Genomic DNA, 16,989 nt, shown 5'->3' with positions numbered 1-16,989 from the left:
TAATGCTGATGTTACTTCTTCGTTCAGAATGTTCGCAGGCGACTGCGTGATTTATAGAATTATAGATTGTTCACTTGATGCGCAAAGCCCGCAAGACGACTTAGATAAGATAGCCTTGTGGTGTAATAATTGGGACATGAATTTGAATACTAAAAAGTGTGTACACGTCACCTTTTCGAGGAAGCGCTCCTACCCTGCTTATATCTACACTATAAACCATGTGGCCTTGAAAAAAGAACAGAATTTTAAATACTTAGGCGTTTATCTTACTGCTGACCTGAGGTGGTCAAAGCATGTTAATTACGTCGTAAAGAAAGCTGCTGGTATATTAGGTTTGTTAAGAAGAAATTTCAGCCACCTTCCACAGCATCTTAAAGAACAGCTATATTTTACTCGAGTCCGCACAGTACTCGAATATGCATCAGTGTGCTGGGACCCGCACACACAAGAACTTATTGACAAATTGGAAAAAATTCAAAATAGGGCAGTCCGCTTTGTACTTGAAACTATTCCAGGACACTCACTATCTCGGAAAGCAAAAGGAATCTTCAGTGGCCAGAACTTAAAACTCGAAGACGAAATCTGAGATTAAAATTTTTGCATAATATTTTCTATTCCAAGACTGGCATAGACGGATCAAAATATTTGAAGCCGCCTTTCTATGTCTCGAAGCGAAGGGACCACAATTTAAAGCTTCATGAATTTCCTTTTAAAGGTGACGTACTCCGTTATTCGTTTTTTCTGCGAACAGTTCGCGAATGGAATGCTTTGCCGCCACATATTGTTAATGTTCTACCAAATGATGCCTTTTTTCACGCGTTAAGTGCATGATTTTTTGTTTTTTTTTGAATGTGAAAGTGCCCCCTGCTGTAATGCTGAAAGGCGATGCAGGTACCAAATAAAAATAATAATAAAAAATGTCACGTGACCTAATTGGCTCACCTGTCTCCTAGTTGCTAGTCCCTATTGAAAAAGTCTCATATGATTTTGTTGGGAAACATTTTAAATCGTATGGGAACTTATGAATGTATATTATATACATATGAAACCATATGGGACACACAGTAAGACGAGTATAACTTCTTATGAAGCATAAGTAAGCAAGTGTAGTTGCCGTGTCAGGTTATATGAGCCCATACGGTAATATATGATGATATACCTGGTAAGGTTAAGAGAACTTGAATAACCCATTTAGTCAGTTGTTTTATTATGGTGGAAATCCACATCACCTGAATATCTATATTGTCACGTTGTAGTGACGGCAGTCCAGCGGTCAGGAAGACACCAGAAAGACTTGCAAACGAAGCCCTTTATTTGGGCTGACTTGTGCCCGCAAAAGAACTGAATCACTCGGTGGCGGCGTAAGCAACAAGCGTGCTCGTCAATCGTCGAACTACGAATGCCCGCTGCTCGCGGCATCGTTCAATTTAAAGCCGGCAAGAAAACTTCGAGATAACAGGTCGAGACCATCTAGAGTAATCTGGAAACACGTAGATGCCGCTCTTCGTGGCTGTGATCAATCGAGAGTAGTCCGGTCGCTTCTCGCGTCACAAACAAAAATGATAACAACCCTTTCGTGCGGCCTTGCGCGAACGAACGGACATTACAATGATACGTGGCATTACCCCCCTCCCAAAGAAGCATCGTCGCGATGCTTTAAAATGAAAATAAACACGGATAATGCAAACTTCGAGTCCTTTAGCGTTCGTAAAAATTCAGGGGGCACTTTGACTATCTAAAGTGCGTAGAGGCGAAAGCGTTTTCCGCACCACTTTGACTGCTTCGGTTGCACTGGTGGCGTCACATGTAATTGAGTACTAATTACTAAGTGATGACAAATCACTAATTATTGTTTAATTACTGATTCATACCTGCATACTAATTAACTGCTAATTAATGACGCTTACGCTTCGCTTTTAGGAGTTGAACGCGACAGCGTGTTGTAGCGCTGCCAGGGAGTCCACGGAACGCCACCACCCGTTCGGCGCGATGCGTTGTCGTTTGAACGGAACGGTTTTTGAGGAAAGGAAATTACGCAGTAACTGTTTCGTCTCACATATCTCGGTGGACACTCGTCACAATTCAGGGAGGAGGGGGGGGGGGGGGGGGGCACTTTTTTTTACCTAAAGTGCGGTCACTGATGTGTGGTTAAGATGTTAAGCTTCGCCTCTAAGAGTGGAACGCGACAGCGTCTTGCATCGCTGCCATGGAGTCCTATCGCCCATTCGGTTCTACGCCTCGCTCGTTGGTAAATTGTTTTTTGAGGAAAGAAAATGTATCTGTCTCTCATACCTCGGTCGACACCTACAACTCGCCGGAAAGGAAGGTAGGAGGATGGCAGTGAGCGAAGACACCGTATTCACTAGACGCGCCTTTGTTCATCCCAAACCATCGAGCTGGCATGGCGGAGTGGATAGCGTGCTCGTCTCGCACTCCGAAGACCGGGGTTCGATTCCCGAGCTCGACCAATTTCTTACTCGGTTTTATTCATTTACATGGCTTGACTAGAGAATTTCATTAGGCTAACTGGGCAATTAAGCAATTAACTAAGCTCAGTCCCACTTACTTGGAGCATCACTATATGATCCCTTCAATTGGTTGCATGGTTACTAGCCAAAGTACAATTGGCCCCGTTTGAAATTTGCGCACTGTGACGGCACGACCGTTTCGACCAACTGAAAAGCGTAACATTTCTGTCGACAACTGCTGCTTACAACGATGAGACATTAAAGGCTTTCGCCTTAATACGGTTTAAGACGTAGGACATGTGCGACTTCTGGGCGTGTGCGTCGTCGCTGAGATGCTGTCGTTCCGTCGGGGATGACTTCATAGTCCAGGTTACCGCTGCGGCGGAGAACCCTATATGGGCCAAAGTAGCGTCGCGGCAACTTTTCGCTCAATCCACGGCGGCGAAATGGTGCCCATATCCAAACACGATCACCTGGCTTGTACTGCTTTTCTCGTCGGCGCATATTGTAGCGTCGGGCGTAGGTGTGCTGCTGGTATTTGATGCGAAGCCGTACAAGTCTTCGGGCTTCCTCGGCGCGATGAAGGTAGGCGGCGACGTCGAGGTTGTCTTCGTCTGAAACATGCGGGAGCATTGCGTCGAGTATTGTCGTCGGCTTCCTGCCGTATACAAGCTCGAATGGGGTAGACCTGGTGTCTCCAGGACGGCAGTGTTATAGGCGAAGATAACGTAGGGCAGAATGGAGTCCCACGTCTTGTGTTCGGCGTAGATGCACATGGAGAGCATGTCTGCGATGGTCTTGTTCAGACGCTCTGTGAGTCCGTTGGTTTGTGGATGATAGGCAGTTGTCCTCCGATGGCTTCTCTGGCTGTAGATTAAAATGGCTTGCGTCAGCTCCGCTGTAAATGCCGTTCCTCTGTCTGTGATGAGCACTTCGGGGGCGCCGTGTCGCAGGAGAATTTTTTGGACAAAAATTTTGCAACTTCTGTTGCGGTACCACAAGGCAACGCTTTTGATTCGGCGTAGCGGGTCATGTAGTCGGTGGCCACGTTGATCCACTTGTCACCTGATGATGAAGTCGGAAAGGGGCCGAGGAGGTCCACCCCCATTTGCTGAAAGGGCTTAGTTGGCGGTGGTATGGGGTTCAGGAGTCCGGCTGGTCTAGTCGGAGGCTTTTTGCCTCGCTGACACTCACGGCACGTTTTCACGTAATGGGAAACGTCGGTAGCTAGCCGCGGCCAATAGTACTTCTCCTGGAAGCGGTGCAACGTGCGAGCAATCCTGAGATGCCCCGCAGTCGGCTCATCATGACATGCCTGCATAATGTCTTGCCTGAGATTTTTGGTCACGACAAGAAGATGCACTGTCCTGTTGGGCGCGAAGTTCTTCTTCAGGAGGACATTATTGTGAAGGACGAAGGACGACAGTTGGCGCTGGAACCCTCGGGGAGGCGGTGCGGTCTTGCCTTTCAAATAATCAACTAGGCTTTGCAACTCAGGATCCGAGCGCTGCTGCTGCGCGAAACTGCTGCCGCCTACCGGTCCTAAGAAAGCGTCGTCGTCTTCCTCTTCCGGTGCTGCGTCTACGGGGGCTCGCGATAAGCAGTCTGCATCGGAATGCTTGCGGCCAGATTTGTAGACTGCAGTTATGTCGAATTCTTGAAGACGCAGGCTCCGACGAGCAAGGCGGCCGGAGGGATCCTTCAAATTGGCCAGCCAGCACAGAGCATGGTGATCGCTCACAACCTTGAATGGTCGTCCGTTGTCATCCAACTTCAACGCACATTTAGCGTGAAGCTCCCAGACACCCTTAGAGCGTGTGGGGGTAGCGGTCTCGGACTCTAAGGAGATGCCCTCGACTCAGCGTGGCAAGCTCAGCGGAGACCAGCTACCAAGTGACAAGAGGTTTTTGGTCGTTTGGTGCCCAGCTTTCGCCGGTCGCAAGCCAGAGAATGGGTCGGAGCCAAAGGTTCACAAACAAAACAAAGTTTATAAAGCCAAGAAACGATACAGAGGATTACACAATCACTAGTACACATACAAAGTGATTAATAAACCAATTCAACTCGTGCAATGTTAAATTAGAGATAAAATGCAATACAGAGGCAATATTGCACCTAAAGTGCATTAACACACGAGAGAGAGGTAAATTAACAAGACACAATTTGTTCACCGGTCACTGCGGCAGTCCGACGACCAGAGTTCCACGACGATGCCGTCCCGCAGACTGGCGACCGTTGCCTCGTTGGTGCGATGCTGGCCGAGTGGTGTTTTCCCGGGAGTCGAACGGGCGCGCTTCGATGAAGCTTAAACGGCGGTCCGGACTGACTTGACAGCGGTCGACGCCTTCTTTTATAGGCTTGCTTCGACGTCTGTTTGTTCTACGCGCCAGAGTAGGCGCGCACATACACTCAGCATCGGCAGTGCTGTCTCCCTTCCCTCTTCTCACCGGCCGCGCTTGGTCAGAGGTCGGGGGTCGCATCTCGAAGATTCGAGCGTGTTCTGGCGTGGCGCCGTCGCCGACGGGCGAGGGGGACGTGTCTTAGTGCACGCAAGGCTACGCCCTTTTCCCCCCGTCAGCTGTAGAAGCAACTCGGATGCTCCAGAGAAATCTTCGACATGGATGGCTCATTCCCTCGGCGCACGCCGTGACGGTGAGCGGTGGTGAAGGGGAGAGGGAGCCACGCGCTCAGCGGTTTTCCTTCTCCCCCGTTCCGCCCGCGCCGGCTAGGCGCCGTGCGCGCGGCGGCGTTTTTCTTTGTTTGTTTCAAAAATGCGCCGAATTTTGTGACATCCGTACAGGTAGGGGCGAAATTTCGACGTGGCCCAAATAATGGCGAGACATTTTTTTCTCGGTCGTCGAATAGTTGGCTTCGGCTTTCGACAGTGAACGGCTAGCGTACGCGATAACTTTTTCCTCTCCACCATTTTTTTCTGGACGAGCACCGATCCTAAGCCCACACTGCTTGCATCGGTATGGATTTCGGTTTTGGCGTTTTCATCAAAGTGCCCGAGCACAGGAGGGGACTGTAAGCGGCGCTTTAGCTCTTTGAAAGCTTCCTCTTGCGGCATTTCCCATTTAAAAGGCATGTCCACCTTGGTAAGTTGGGTCAAAGGTTCAGCGATGCGCGAAAAGTTCTTGACGAATCGCCGGTAATGAGCGCACAATCCAAGAAACCTGCGTATAGCTTTCTTGTCATTAGGCTGTGAAAATTCTGCGATCGCGGCCGTCTTCTGGGGGTCTGGGCGTATTCCATCCTTCCTTACGACGAGACCAAGGAACAGCAGCTCCTTGTAGGCAGAGTGGCACTTCTCTGGTTTCAGTGTCAGGCCTGAAGACTTGATCGTTTCCAGCACTATCTGAAGCCTTCTAAGGTGGTCTTCAAAGCTTGAGGAGAAGACAACAACGTCATCTAAGTAGACTAGGCAAATCTGCCACTTCAAGCCTGCGAGCACCGTATCCATTACTCGCTGGAACGTCACTGGGGAGGAGGAGGAGGAAAACTTTTATTCCTATTTATAGTGAGAGGTCGATGGGACGAGCCAGGGCCCGCCCCTTACAAACACTAGGAGGGATCCCTAGTCTGGGATCCCTGTAGCTTCCGCAGCGGCCCGGGCTCTAGCTACCAATGCCTGTTGGGCATGGAGTTCGGAGCAGCCGCGCAGGGCAGCCTCCCAGTCCTCTCGAGTGGGGTGGAGGTGGGGTGGGTGGACAGGATTGGAAGGGCATGCCCACACCATGTGGTAGGTGTCCGAAAACTCCACCTCACAGTGTGGGCACGCGCCCGAGAAAGAAGAATTGAAGTGCTTAAGTACTGCCGGGCACAGTACAGTATTGGTATAGAGGCGGAGAAGCCAGCGCTCCTCCACCCTGGTGAGGCCTTTACAGGGAGGGGGATAGAGACCATGAAAGTTTTGATAAAGAGAGGTGATCTTTTTAAAGGTGATGGCCGGATTGAAATTAAATTCCGGATCAGGCTGCGGATGAGGCGACGCCCGGTGAGTAAGCGCGCGGGCGGCAGCGTCGGCTGCCTCGTTCCCCTCAAGACCCGCATGAGCCGGAGGCCACACGATGGTACGATGGGTCGGAAACCCTGTGTATTCGCATGCGTGGAGAATTTTGAAAGCACGGTCTGGAATATACCCTTGCTCAATATTGCGGCAGGCGCCCCTGGAGTCCGTAATAATGACTCGGGACTCTGGATCTGCGGCGGCCAGTGCAATGGCGATCTCTTCCGCAAATGTAATGTTTGGGGCACCGCAAGTAAGGTCCTGAACTGTAGTGTTTTGGTGGATGACGGCCGCCGTGTACCAACCCTCATGGTGTGGGCCGGCCGCATCCACATAGAAGAAACCTGGCTTATGGCCATATTGTTGAGAAATAGCCTCCGCCCGCGCGAGACGGCGACCATCATGGGTGTCTGCAGTCATCTTCTTCGGAAGGGATCGCGCCTGGCGTGCAAAGCGCCAGGCTTCAGCGATGCGGGCCCGTTCTTCTGTATGTGTTGCGTAGGATATGTGTAAGCGGGTCAGAAGGCGGCTCCCCGCAGGTGTTTTGCTTACGCGCAAGTAATGATTGTTAAGATGAGCTTCTCGTAACTCCCCAAAGGTGTTGGTCATCCCCAGACCGAGGAGACGCTTTTTGGACGTCGTTATTGGGAGGTCGAGCGCTCTCTTATAAATATTGCGGAGAACTACTTCTAAGGCATTCTCATCGCATTTGCGTAGGTGGAGGTAGGGAGCCGAATATAAAATCCGGCTGGTTACGAATGCATTGGCCAGCCGCAGGGCATCTTTGCATCGTAGTCCCCCCCTTTTATTGGATACCCGGCGGAGCATCCGACCCACCTGGTACCCCACCTTACGTAGCTTGTTTAAGGTAGTGTCTATCTTGCGCCTAAGAATGAAAAGCCCCAGTACCCGGATCTCCTCGTGTTCGGGTATCGGTCCGCTAAGTAGGGAAAGGGCAATTTTGGTTGTGCACTTTGAGTTGGGGCGTATGTGCACAAATTCCGATTTGCTCGGGGAGCATTCAAGACCACAGCGACGAGCGTATGCGTCCACAATAGCTGCCGCTTGTTGCAGGTTGATCTCGATGTCTCCAACCGATTGTTGTGTTGCCCAGAGGATGATGTCGTCCGCATACAGAGCGTGCTGCACACCGGCGACCTCTGCAAACTGGGTAGGGAGCTTCATCATGGCCAGATTAAGTAGTAATGGCGAGAGGACAGCTTCCTGTGGGGTCCCTCGTGTGCCAAGTTGATATGGGCCATATTCTGTGTCTTGCAGCCGGATATAGGATTGGCGATCTGCAAGGAATTGTTTGATATAATTGAAAGTATTCCGCCCACAGTCTGTTTGCGACAAGTGGGATAGGGTGATCACGTGGGTCACATGGTCGAAAGCCCCGCGCAGGTCAAGTGCGACGACTACTTTATCATTGCTGGGGTGCTCTACGCTGTCGAGAATCTCCTTGTGAAGTTGCAACAGGACATCTTGTGCGGACCGGTGTGGGCGGAAACCGTACATGGTGTCAGCGAAAATGTTTTGCTGTTCCAGGAAAGCCGACAATCTGTCGCGGACCATAGTCTCCATCAGCTTCCCCACACACGAAGTGAGCGAGATGGGCCGGAGGTTGTCGGTGTTAATGGCTTTACCTGGCTTGGGAATGAAAGTTACTAGTGCCGTTTTCCAATCTACGGGGAGTGGTGTGCCTCCAACCCAGATAGTGTTGAAGTAATCGAGGAGAGTTTCGTAGGCGGGATCTGGGAGGTTGGCAATAAGCTTTACCGTCACCTTGTCCCGGCCCGGTGCTGTACCTCGCTTCATTTTAGCCAGGGCCGCTTTTAGGTCATGGAGCTGGAACGGTTGATCCAAATCCGCGCTCTCGGAACCTGCATACGAGTACGCCTGACCACGGGGATCCTGGTGTATGCTCAAATATTTGTCTGGGAGCGCATCGGCCAGTTTGGCCGTGTCTCCAGTGAAGTTATGTATAGCCCTTTGAAGCTGTTATTGTGGCTCAGTACGTGTTTGTGCCGGATCAATAAGGGCGCGGAAGAGGCGCCACGTACTCCGACTCGACATTTGCCGAGCTGCAGTGTTGCATCGGTGCACCCAATTGGAGTCGGCGAGTTGGGCCCCGTATTGTGCCGCCTGTTGGGTGATATCCGCGATGCGAATTTTGAGTTTCCGATTGTGTTTTTGACGACGCCAGCGGCGGACTAGGCTGTGTCGTGCCTCCCAGAGGTGGAGGAGGTGGTTATCCACCGCCGGGCTCGGCTCTGAGAGTTGAACATTTTGCTCGACTGATTTCAAGTGGGATACTAGGTGTTGGGACCACGTTGAGTATCCTTGGTCCATTATCGATTGAGGATTGGTGTAGCTGCTCCTAAATTTGGTCCAGTCGGGTAGTTTTGCATTGGCCTGTGGTCTTGTGAGTGGCTTGGTATGGATTGTAGTGGTAATTATGCAGTGGTCGCTACCGAGGGATTCCTCGGTGTTCCTCCAATCTGCATAGCGAATATTTTTCGTAAAGGTGAGGTCCGGACACGTATCGCGTGTAACGGAGTTACCTATACGAGTGGGTTGCGCGGGATCCGTGTGAAGAGTAAGGCCTAGTGTGGAAACAAGCTCCGCCAACTTGCGTCCGCGTTTCTCTTCACGTGTGTACCCCCATAAGGGGCTGGGACCATTAAAGTCCCCAACGATTATGAGGGGATCCCGATTCGCGACCGTCAAAGCCCGGCTGAAGATATCTGCGAATGTAACATTTGGTAGCTTTGGGGGACAGTAAATGTTGAGTATGTGCAATGGGGGGTCCTGTTTGCGTAGCGGAAGGATGGTCACCATTACATAGGAGAAATTAGCGCTAAGATCCAGGTCAACCTGGGAGGCCGTGTAATTTTTATGTACGCAGAGGCAGCTCTGCGCATCCTGCTGGTACACCGTGTATTTGGCAAGGGTGGCGCCATTTCCTGGCTCCTGAAGGGCCACCACAGCAGGTAATTCTGGGAAAGTTGTAAGGAAAAGGCGTAGATCGGCTCGCTTTGTGCGTGCCTTGAATCCGCGGCAGTTCCACTGTTCAATTTGAATAGGGATTGAATTGCTTCGCGGATGCTTCCTATTTCTAGGGTCGCCCGCCATGATGAAGGGTAGAGTTGTGAGTTTGGAGAGAGGAGGCTTAAGAGCCAGTGGCTCCAAAGAGAGGAGCGTTCTCTATACTGGGGATGGCACAGGGGACCTCTTCTTCTTCTCCGGCGATCCGACGCCTAGACGCTTTGAGCTGCCGGCCTGCGAAGGTTTTGAGCGGGCCAGCGCGCTTTGGAGCGCGGGTAAGTTGAGCGAACTGAGCGGTTATGAGGTTTGGGATAGATGCGCAAGGTGGCTAATTTTGTTGAGTGCCGCCGTAAGTGTGGCATTGATTGGCGTCTCCAATGCGGATATTCTGTTGTTAACTTGAGTTTAGAGCGCTCTCACTCTCGCCTCGAGTGCCGTGAGGGCATGCGCAGCCTGTCCTGAAGGGGTTGCGTCGCTTTCCATTGCCTCTGCGGCGGGTGGGGCAGAGGTGTAGTTGGGGGAATTTTGGCGGGCCTCAGCTATTGCAAGGCGCTTTTGAAAATTTGCAACCTGCTCGCGGAGAGCAGATATTTCTTTTTGTTCGGCAGAGATTGCCCGTGGTTGGGAAGATTGGGAAGGGGGAGGGAAGGGAGAAGCTGCCCTGCCCGCGCCGATCACCTGCGAGTGTTGCTTGACAACGTTTGCCCACGTCTTGGAGCCGCCGTTCTGAGGAGGTCCGAGGGGCTTCGCTGCACCGGCTTGAGGCGGCGGTGGCGCAGCTTGAGGTTTTCTCTGGCTCCCGGTAGAAGAATTCACAGGCTGGTCCGTGGCTTGGTCGGCAGCCTTGGCCTTCAGCTTGTCCGGGCGACGCTTGCCACGCCTGCGTCGGTTCCGCTTCGATTTGCGCCCGCGCTCGGCATGCGGGGGCTGGATAGCGCGATATTTAGCCGTACACGCAGGGCCCCCCGTGGCATGGGCCCCGCCGCACACTGAACACTTTGGGTTGCACTGGTGAGGGGCCCGCACCCCTTCAACGAGTAGAGCCTGCTGCCCGCACAGGCCACACCGGTACAGCCTCTGGCCGGGGCAGGCGTCCACGCGGTGGCCGACCACACCGTAATGTCGGCAGGCTGGAATGGTTCGCTGGTAAGGCCTAACTTGTACAAGCTCCGACTCGTAGTGCACGAAACGTGGCTTTTCTGTTCCGGCGAAAGTCAGTCTCGCTTTGTTGGGCGTCCCAAACTTACGCACTTCCACGATGGTGCCGTAGCGCCATTGGAGCCTAGTACGGAGCGAGTCCGTAGTTTCAGAGTTACGGACGGTGATGACGCCGTAGCAGACGTCCTTGCCGTCTTGGCGCTTGCGGATAGCTTGAGGGGAACTTGCTTGCGGATAGCTTGGCGTTCTATCGGCGATACGCGGTAGGGGCTCTGCCACAGTGGTCGGGCGTGTTCGTCGGTGACAATGCGGTGCTTGGCAAGCCGGGTTCGTCGCACATTCGATGCTGATGAGAAGCAATCGCTGTACCTTTGAAGAAGACTGCGTATTTGGTCTTGACTTCTCCGGGGGAATGCGGGGTTGATGCCGAACGTGGGTTGGTGGTCTTGGTCAGATGGTTCTGCGGGTTGGTCGGGGAGGACTAATATATCAGATGTCTGGCAGCTCGTCGAGAAAGGCAATCGTCGTACCTTTGTTTAGATGCCGGTATTCTTAGGTGAGGTTAGTTAGCAGCACCTGGGCTTGGCCATTCCGGTTTTGGGCGACTCCCCTTGCGACGCCCAGTCCACGATCAAAGAGTAACTGGATGTTGCCCTCGACGACGCCTTCGGCAGTTTCGATGTCTCCAGTACCTATGCAGGCGACGACACTTGATCGGAGCGGCACGCCGAATGCTTCGTCGAGGACGTTTAAGGCAATGTGATGAGTCGCGGTCGTCACGGCAGATATGGCTTTGTCCGTGGAAAACTCGATCGACTTGGATCTAAGGTCGATTATCGCCCGATTATCGCTCGATTATCATTCAGGAAGACCAATCCTAAAATCACGTCTCGCGAGCATTTCTGTAGGACCAGGAAGGTTGTAGCATAGGTTCGCCCATTTACTGTAACTCTCGCGGTGCAGCGTCCTGACGGCGTAATAAGGTTACCACCTGCGGTGCGGATCAGCGGGCCATCCCAAATTGTTGTCACTTTCCTTAGTCGGGCAGCGAGTGGCCCGCTCATGACTGAGTAGTCAGCTCCCGTGTCGACCAAGGCAGTAACCGCGTGACCGTCGACCGTAACTTCAAGATCACTTGTTCGCGTTCTCGTATTGTACGTTGTCTTCGGTGTCCGATCTCGGCTCCGTCGAGTAGTGAGGCTGCTGTGGGCATACTCCGACGTTACTTCACTGGGCAGCGTTAAAAGTTTCAAGTCTGTCCGCGCCGCCGTCGTCGTTGTCGTCGTCTGTGTTGTCGTCGTGGTTGAGGCATGGTCTTGAGTACTCGTCTATGGAGGATCATTGTCATTGCGCTTAGAAGCAACCTCACCTCCAGAGGCTGCTTTATTCAGTTTAACCTTCGGGGGCTGGGGGAGCGTCCACGCATCGTGTAACCTCGGCTAGGAGATACAAAGCGCGGTGAAGATGGCGACAGGGAACGTGATAGGCGGCTCGGCGATGAGCATCCTTCCCAACACAAAAATTCCTCGATTTCGGCTGGTCGCTGGCCGGGTCCGGGTCGTGGAGCGTCGTATGAGAACCCTCGGATGCCCAGTCCTCTGTATGGGCAGTGCCGGAGTATGTGAGCGGCTTCGCCGCAGTGGAAGCATAGTGGGCGGCGCTGGTCGGGAGTTCTCCACTCGTCGCATTTCCTCGGCTGTGTGCGACGCTCGTAGGACGGGCGGGTTGGGGCGAGGGGGCGGCGGTCCAACGCAGCTGGCTGAGGGCGATAGGGGTTTGGGTCTTGTCGTCGAGGTGCAGGACGGCGCACTGCTGCGGCGTAAGTCATGGCTGGGGGCTGCAGAGGCTGCGTGGGTGTCGGCGTCACACCCAAGGCCTGTTGAACTTCATCCCGGATGGCGTCTGTAAGCGATGAAAGCTGCGACTGCGTTCCCGTTGGCAGCAATCGGCGGAGCCCCCCTCGCACAACTTGACGGATAACATCCCGCAGATTATCGTTGTTAGCGGTGCCCAGGCAGTTTTCTGAGAAAATGCGCTGCTGGCGGTCATACTGGCGTGCTCGGGCATCAAGAGTTTTTTCCATGGTGGATGCCTCTTCAACGAATTCCGCGACTGTTTTGGGTGGGTTCCGTACGAGGCCCGCAAAGAATTGATCTTTAACTCCTCGCAAAAGTAGCTTGACCTTTTCATTTTCCTTCATGCTCGAGTCGGCACGCCGGAAGAGACGCTTCATCTCCGCAGTGTACACTACGACGGTCTCGTTTGGGTGTGGTATGCGAGACTGTAGCAGCTGCTGGGCTCTTTCCTTTCTAACGACGTTCGTGAAGGTCTTGACAAGCTGCTCTTTGAAGGTTTTCCAATTCGCGAGGCTGGCTTCCTCATTCTCAAACCAGACTCTTGCTGGTCCCTCCAGGACAAAGAAGACGTACCTAAATTTCATGGCATCGTCCCAGTTGTTAAAGACAGCCACACGGTCGACCTGCTCCAGCCATTCTTCGGGGTCGGCGCCAGCCGAAGCGTCGAAGGTTGGTGGCACCCGGGGCTGCTGCAGAATGACTGGAGTCGTCGTCTGGGGCAAGCTCATGGTGGACGTTGCGGCTGGTTTACGCTTCCGGGTAGGGTCCGGCAGAGTCCCGAACTCAGGTGCGTCCCCTAGCAGACGTCGGCTTGCGCGGTGGACTGCAGTCAGATCCTCCGGTGAATGACTAAGAGGGCTGGCGTCACGACTTGCTGGGGGTGTCCGGTACATAAAAGGCTACCCAGCACCTCCACCAGATGTCACGTTGTAGTGACGGCAGTCCAGCGGTCAGGAAGACACCAGAAAGACTTGCAAACGAAGCTCTTTATTTGGGCTGACTTGCGCCCGCAAAAGAACTGAATCACTCGGTGGCGGCATAAGCAACAAGCGTGCTCGTCAATCGTCGAACTACGAATGCCCGCTGCTCGCGGCATCGTTCAATTTAAAGCAGGCAAGAAAACTTCGAGATAACAGGTCAAGATCATCTAGAGTAATCTGGAAACACGTAGCTGCCGCTCTTCGTGGCTGTGATGAATCGAGAGTAGTCCGGCCGCTTCTCGCGTCACAAACAGAAATGATAACACCCTTTCGTGCGGCCTTGCGCGAACGAACGGACATTACAATGATACGTGGCAATATGTAAACGATGATGTACAGTGCCACTATCGCGCTTGTACTTGCCTGTGGTTTGCCTCTGAATGCTTAGTCGTAAATGTATTGCCGGCGCCGCTCCTCCTCTGGCCGCATGGGGAGCTAAAGGACGCATTTTGTCAGGAATTGATGAGCTAGGTAGCCGTGCGTAGCAAGAATTACATACGTTATGAGGCGATGACATGAAAGCTAGCATTGAGAAATTATGGCATCCTCAGACGGTTCTACCACAACCTATATTTAATAAAGATGCAGGGCATCGGTAACACCTGCTGAGGCGCGCAGGGGAGACGCACTGGACTCCGGTTTGCGATGAAATGCCGTGAAGGCATTTGCTAGTTGCTGTCTTGGGACCACCTGGCTCCATACCCGTAATTTTTTGCTCACAACTCTGGCACCAGGTTTTCTGGGGAACAGATCCTTTACCGCTATCCCGTTAAAATTAATGCCCATATGTGCGGAATTGGTCATGCTTGAGTTTATGTTCATTGATCCTTGGGAGTCGTCAGCCACTCCTGGCGCATTGGTGCAGGGTTTAAGCAATTCGTCAATGCCCTGCGATGCCAGGTGCTGCCATTGACTGCGACCTCCCACAGTAGTCAGTTCGACCACAATCCGGCAGGCAGGTTGGGAGGACACCATAAGATGGCGTAACCTAGGTGACCCATCTTGGATGCTTCTCTCGAGATATTCCCCTCACAACATCGTCGGCGGATTTTCTGCAGAACGCAAGCCTTAACGCTTTCACGTGGAAACGCGTCCGTGCACAGAACCCCGGTACTCATTACAGCGCCCCAGCTGTTCGAAATTAATACGTAATCCTTGCAATTGAAATTTATTCCGTAACCAAGAGGAATGTTGCCAGGAGGGCAGGTAAAAAGCTGAAAAAAAAACATCTTGAGGAGTCCTGACCTCCTAGCATACACAGCAACGCAGCAGCGTGCCGCGAAGGCGGTACACATCAGCATCAAACGAAGGGAAGAAAAAACAGCTTATACAAACAAGGTACGCAATTTCTGTGAGGAAATCGCGGAAACGTCATTATTTGTTTCAGTAAAAAGATAATTTAAAGCCGTCGACAATGAGTATTTCAACACTTGTTTCCCGTAGTTTGTCCGGCATTTGGTGACATTCCAGGGTTCCAAATAACTACGTCAGGACTGCTTCTTTACCACGTAAAAAAAATTATGCCTTAGGAATGGAAAGCTGCCTATTGCATATGACAATTGCTGCCTTCGCAGCACAGTTAAGCAGACTCTCCTTTCTTGACGGCCTTGTGCCGGTGCAGGTGGTGGTGTTGCTGTACATGGCTCGGCTGATCGTGTACATGCTGTGGAAGTGGAGCATCGATCCGGACAACGCCGCCATCCCCTGCCTCACGGGCTGCGGCGACTTCCTCGGCACGGGATTCCTTACTCTCGCCTATCTCGTGCTCGCCCGCACAGGCGACAATTCGGCCATCGAGGAGGAAGAACTCAAGTGGTACAGTGCGCACTTCGTCACGCCAGCCACAGCGTCTTCTCCTCCGCACGTGCCTTGGCCCGTCCTGGTCTCCTACGGTGCTCTCCGCCTCGACAATGCCACTACTGCTGCGCCTTAGCAAATGCCGAAAGACGCCTTTCGGCAAGGCTCCCGGAAATGCGGCAGCTTTGGCGGAGGAAGAAGAATGGTGGACGATGTTTTTATTCGCACAAAGATATTTTCCGATTCAAGGTGCCCTCAGCTGCGTCTTCGCAATGGACGTAGTCCTAAGGGCAGATCTAAAACTTCACGAGCCAAAAATGTAACGATGTCGCTATTGGCCATCCTCGCAGGCACACTGGTTGGACACATTAGCAGTGCACATGGAGTCGTCAGTTGCATTCCGCTTTTTTTTTTTTTTCAAAGTGAATTCATGGATAGTGGCAACGCTTGCTGTCGGTATTATAATGTTTAAACAGAACAATTTGACAAACGCTTATAAATACACGCAGCTAAGTAGGGACAGTGGTGGTTTTAATCACCCTTTATATGGAAAGGATGTTACAAGAATCCGCAAATCGAAACTTCGTGACATCTCGTTGATTAGTTCCAGTATCTGCGTTCACTGTTCAAGAAGATGACAATACACAAAAATAAGTTTTATAACCTACTTCTTGTTCTTAATTTATCGTTTTTGTTTTCGTTATTCTGCAGTCTTTAACGTTCTTGCTTACTTTGAGCACGCCAATCTGTTTGCATTGTGTTGCGTAATTTTGCGTGTGTGTGCAAGTACGTGACTCAGTCAGTGCCTTTGGGGTCGCATATGTATTGCGTTCCACGAGTTGCGTTCCACGCCTGTGTATTGCGGCCCAAGCAGCTCAAACAAGAGCAAGCCCTGTGGTTCGGCTCAGTGCGACAAAAGGTGACACAAAGAGCAGATTGCTCTCTTTCTCTTGCCGTCTTTATAGTTTTGTGTCGTCTTGGAGCGCTTATATTCATCGACCCTGTTAATACTATTACTAGCTTCGGACTCGTCGTTGCCAAAAATGTCTCCTCGTCCTCTAAAAGCTATAGTAGAGGTTAGTCACTTTTTTCCTACTGAACAGCGCTGTTCTGGTAAGATCGGGCATGGGGTCTACCGACGACCCCCAAAATAAGGTACTGCAAAGGTCTTGACTGCTTAAATTACCTCAGAAAAAACTATGCTGGCGAGCCTCGTTGTCGGCGATCATGTTGACAAGGTGGAACACACCTTTTGCAGTGCAATTTCTTGATTATCATATACCTAGGAAGCCTTGGCACGAGATGCCAGACTATAAACGCATAAACGCAATAAATAGCTCTTTAGAAGGTCGAACGTCTCGCACAACTGTCCCAATATATTTGAGAGTATGAGTGAATCTCATTTCAAGACGAACATTCACTTGACAGACGGCGGCCAGTATTGCAGCGTAACGTTTCGGCCCTCAAGGTTTTTCTTAATTGGGTGGTGACCGAAATCTGCCGTTCTTTCGTCTTTAATACACGACCAATTTTTTCCAAGCATACTGGCTTAAGATTTACGTTTACTTAAGTGTGTGGAATGGGGTTTGGATGCCAACTGACTACGTGTAGCCTATGCCGTTCAGTGTCAATTTGCGCGATTCCAGCCATCAACGAGCAGTTTTTCTGACCAT

The 16,989-nt window shown here is 51.8% G+C and overlaps 1 protein-coding gene across 1 annotated transcript in view; it reads left to right on the top strand.

Moving 5' to 3' along the window:
• Positions 1-15,890, top strand: part of LOC149325410 (solute carrier family 41 member 3-like) — a 72,287-nt gene extending 56,397 nt beyond the window's left edge. The window contains exon 10 of the mRNA XM_089564270.1: positions 15,141-15,890. Within this exon, the coding sequence (XP_089420396.1) occupies positions 15,141-15,452 (312 nt within the window). The 3' untranslated portion in view covers positions 15,453-15,890. The remainder of the gene's footprint in view (positions 1-15,140) is intronic.
• The last annotated feature ends 1,099 nt before the right edge of the window (positions 15,891-16,989 follow it).

This window comes from Amblyomma mixtum, chromosome 10 (genome assembly GCF_055824585.1).
Source record: "Amblyomma mixtum isolate Tamu chromosome 10, ASM5582458v1, whole genome shotgun sequence".
Lineage (NCBI taxonomy): Eukaryota > Metazoa > Arthropoda > Arachnida > Ixodida > Ixodidae > Amblyomma > Amblyomma mixtum.
Note: the sequence above shows the minus strand (reverse complement) of the source record. Positions and strands in the feature narration are given on the sequence as shown.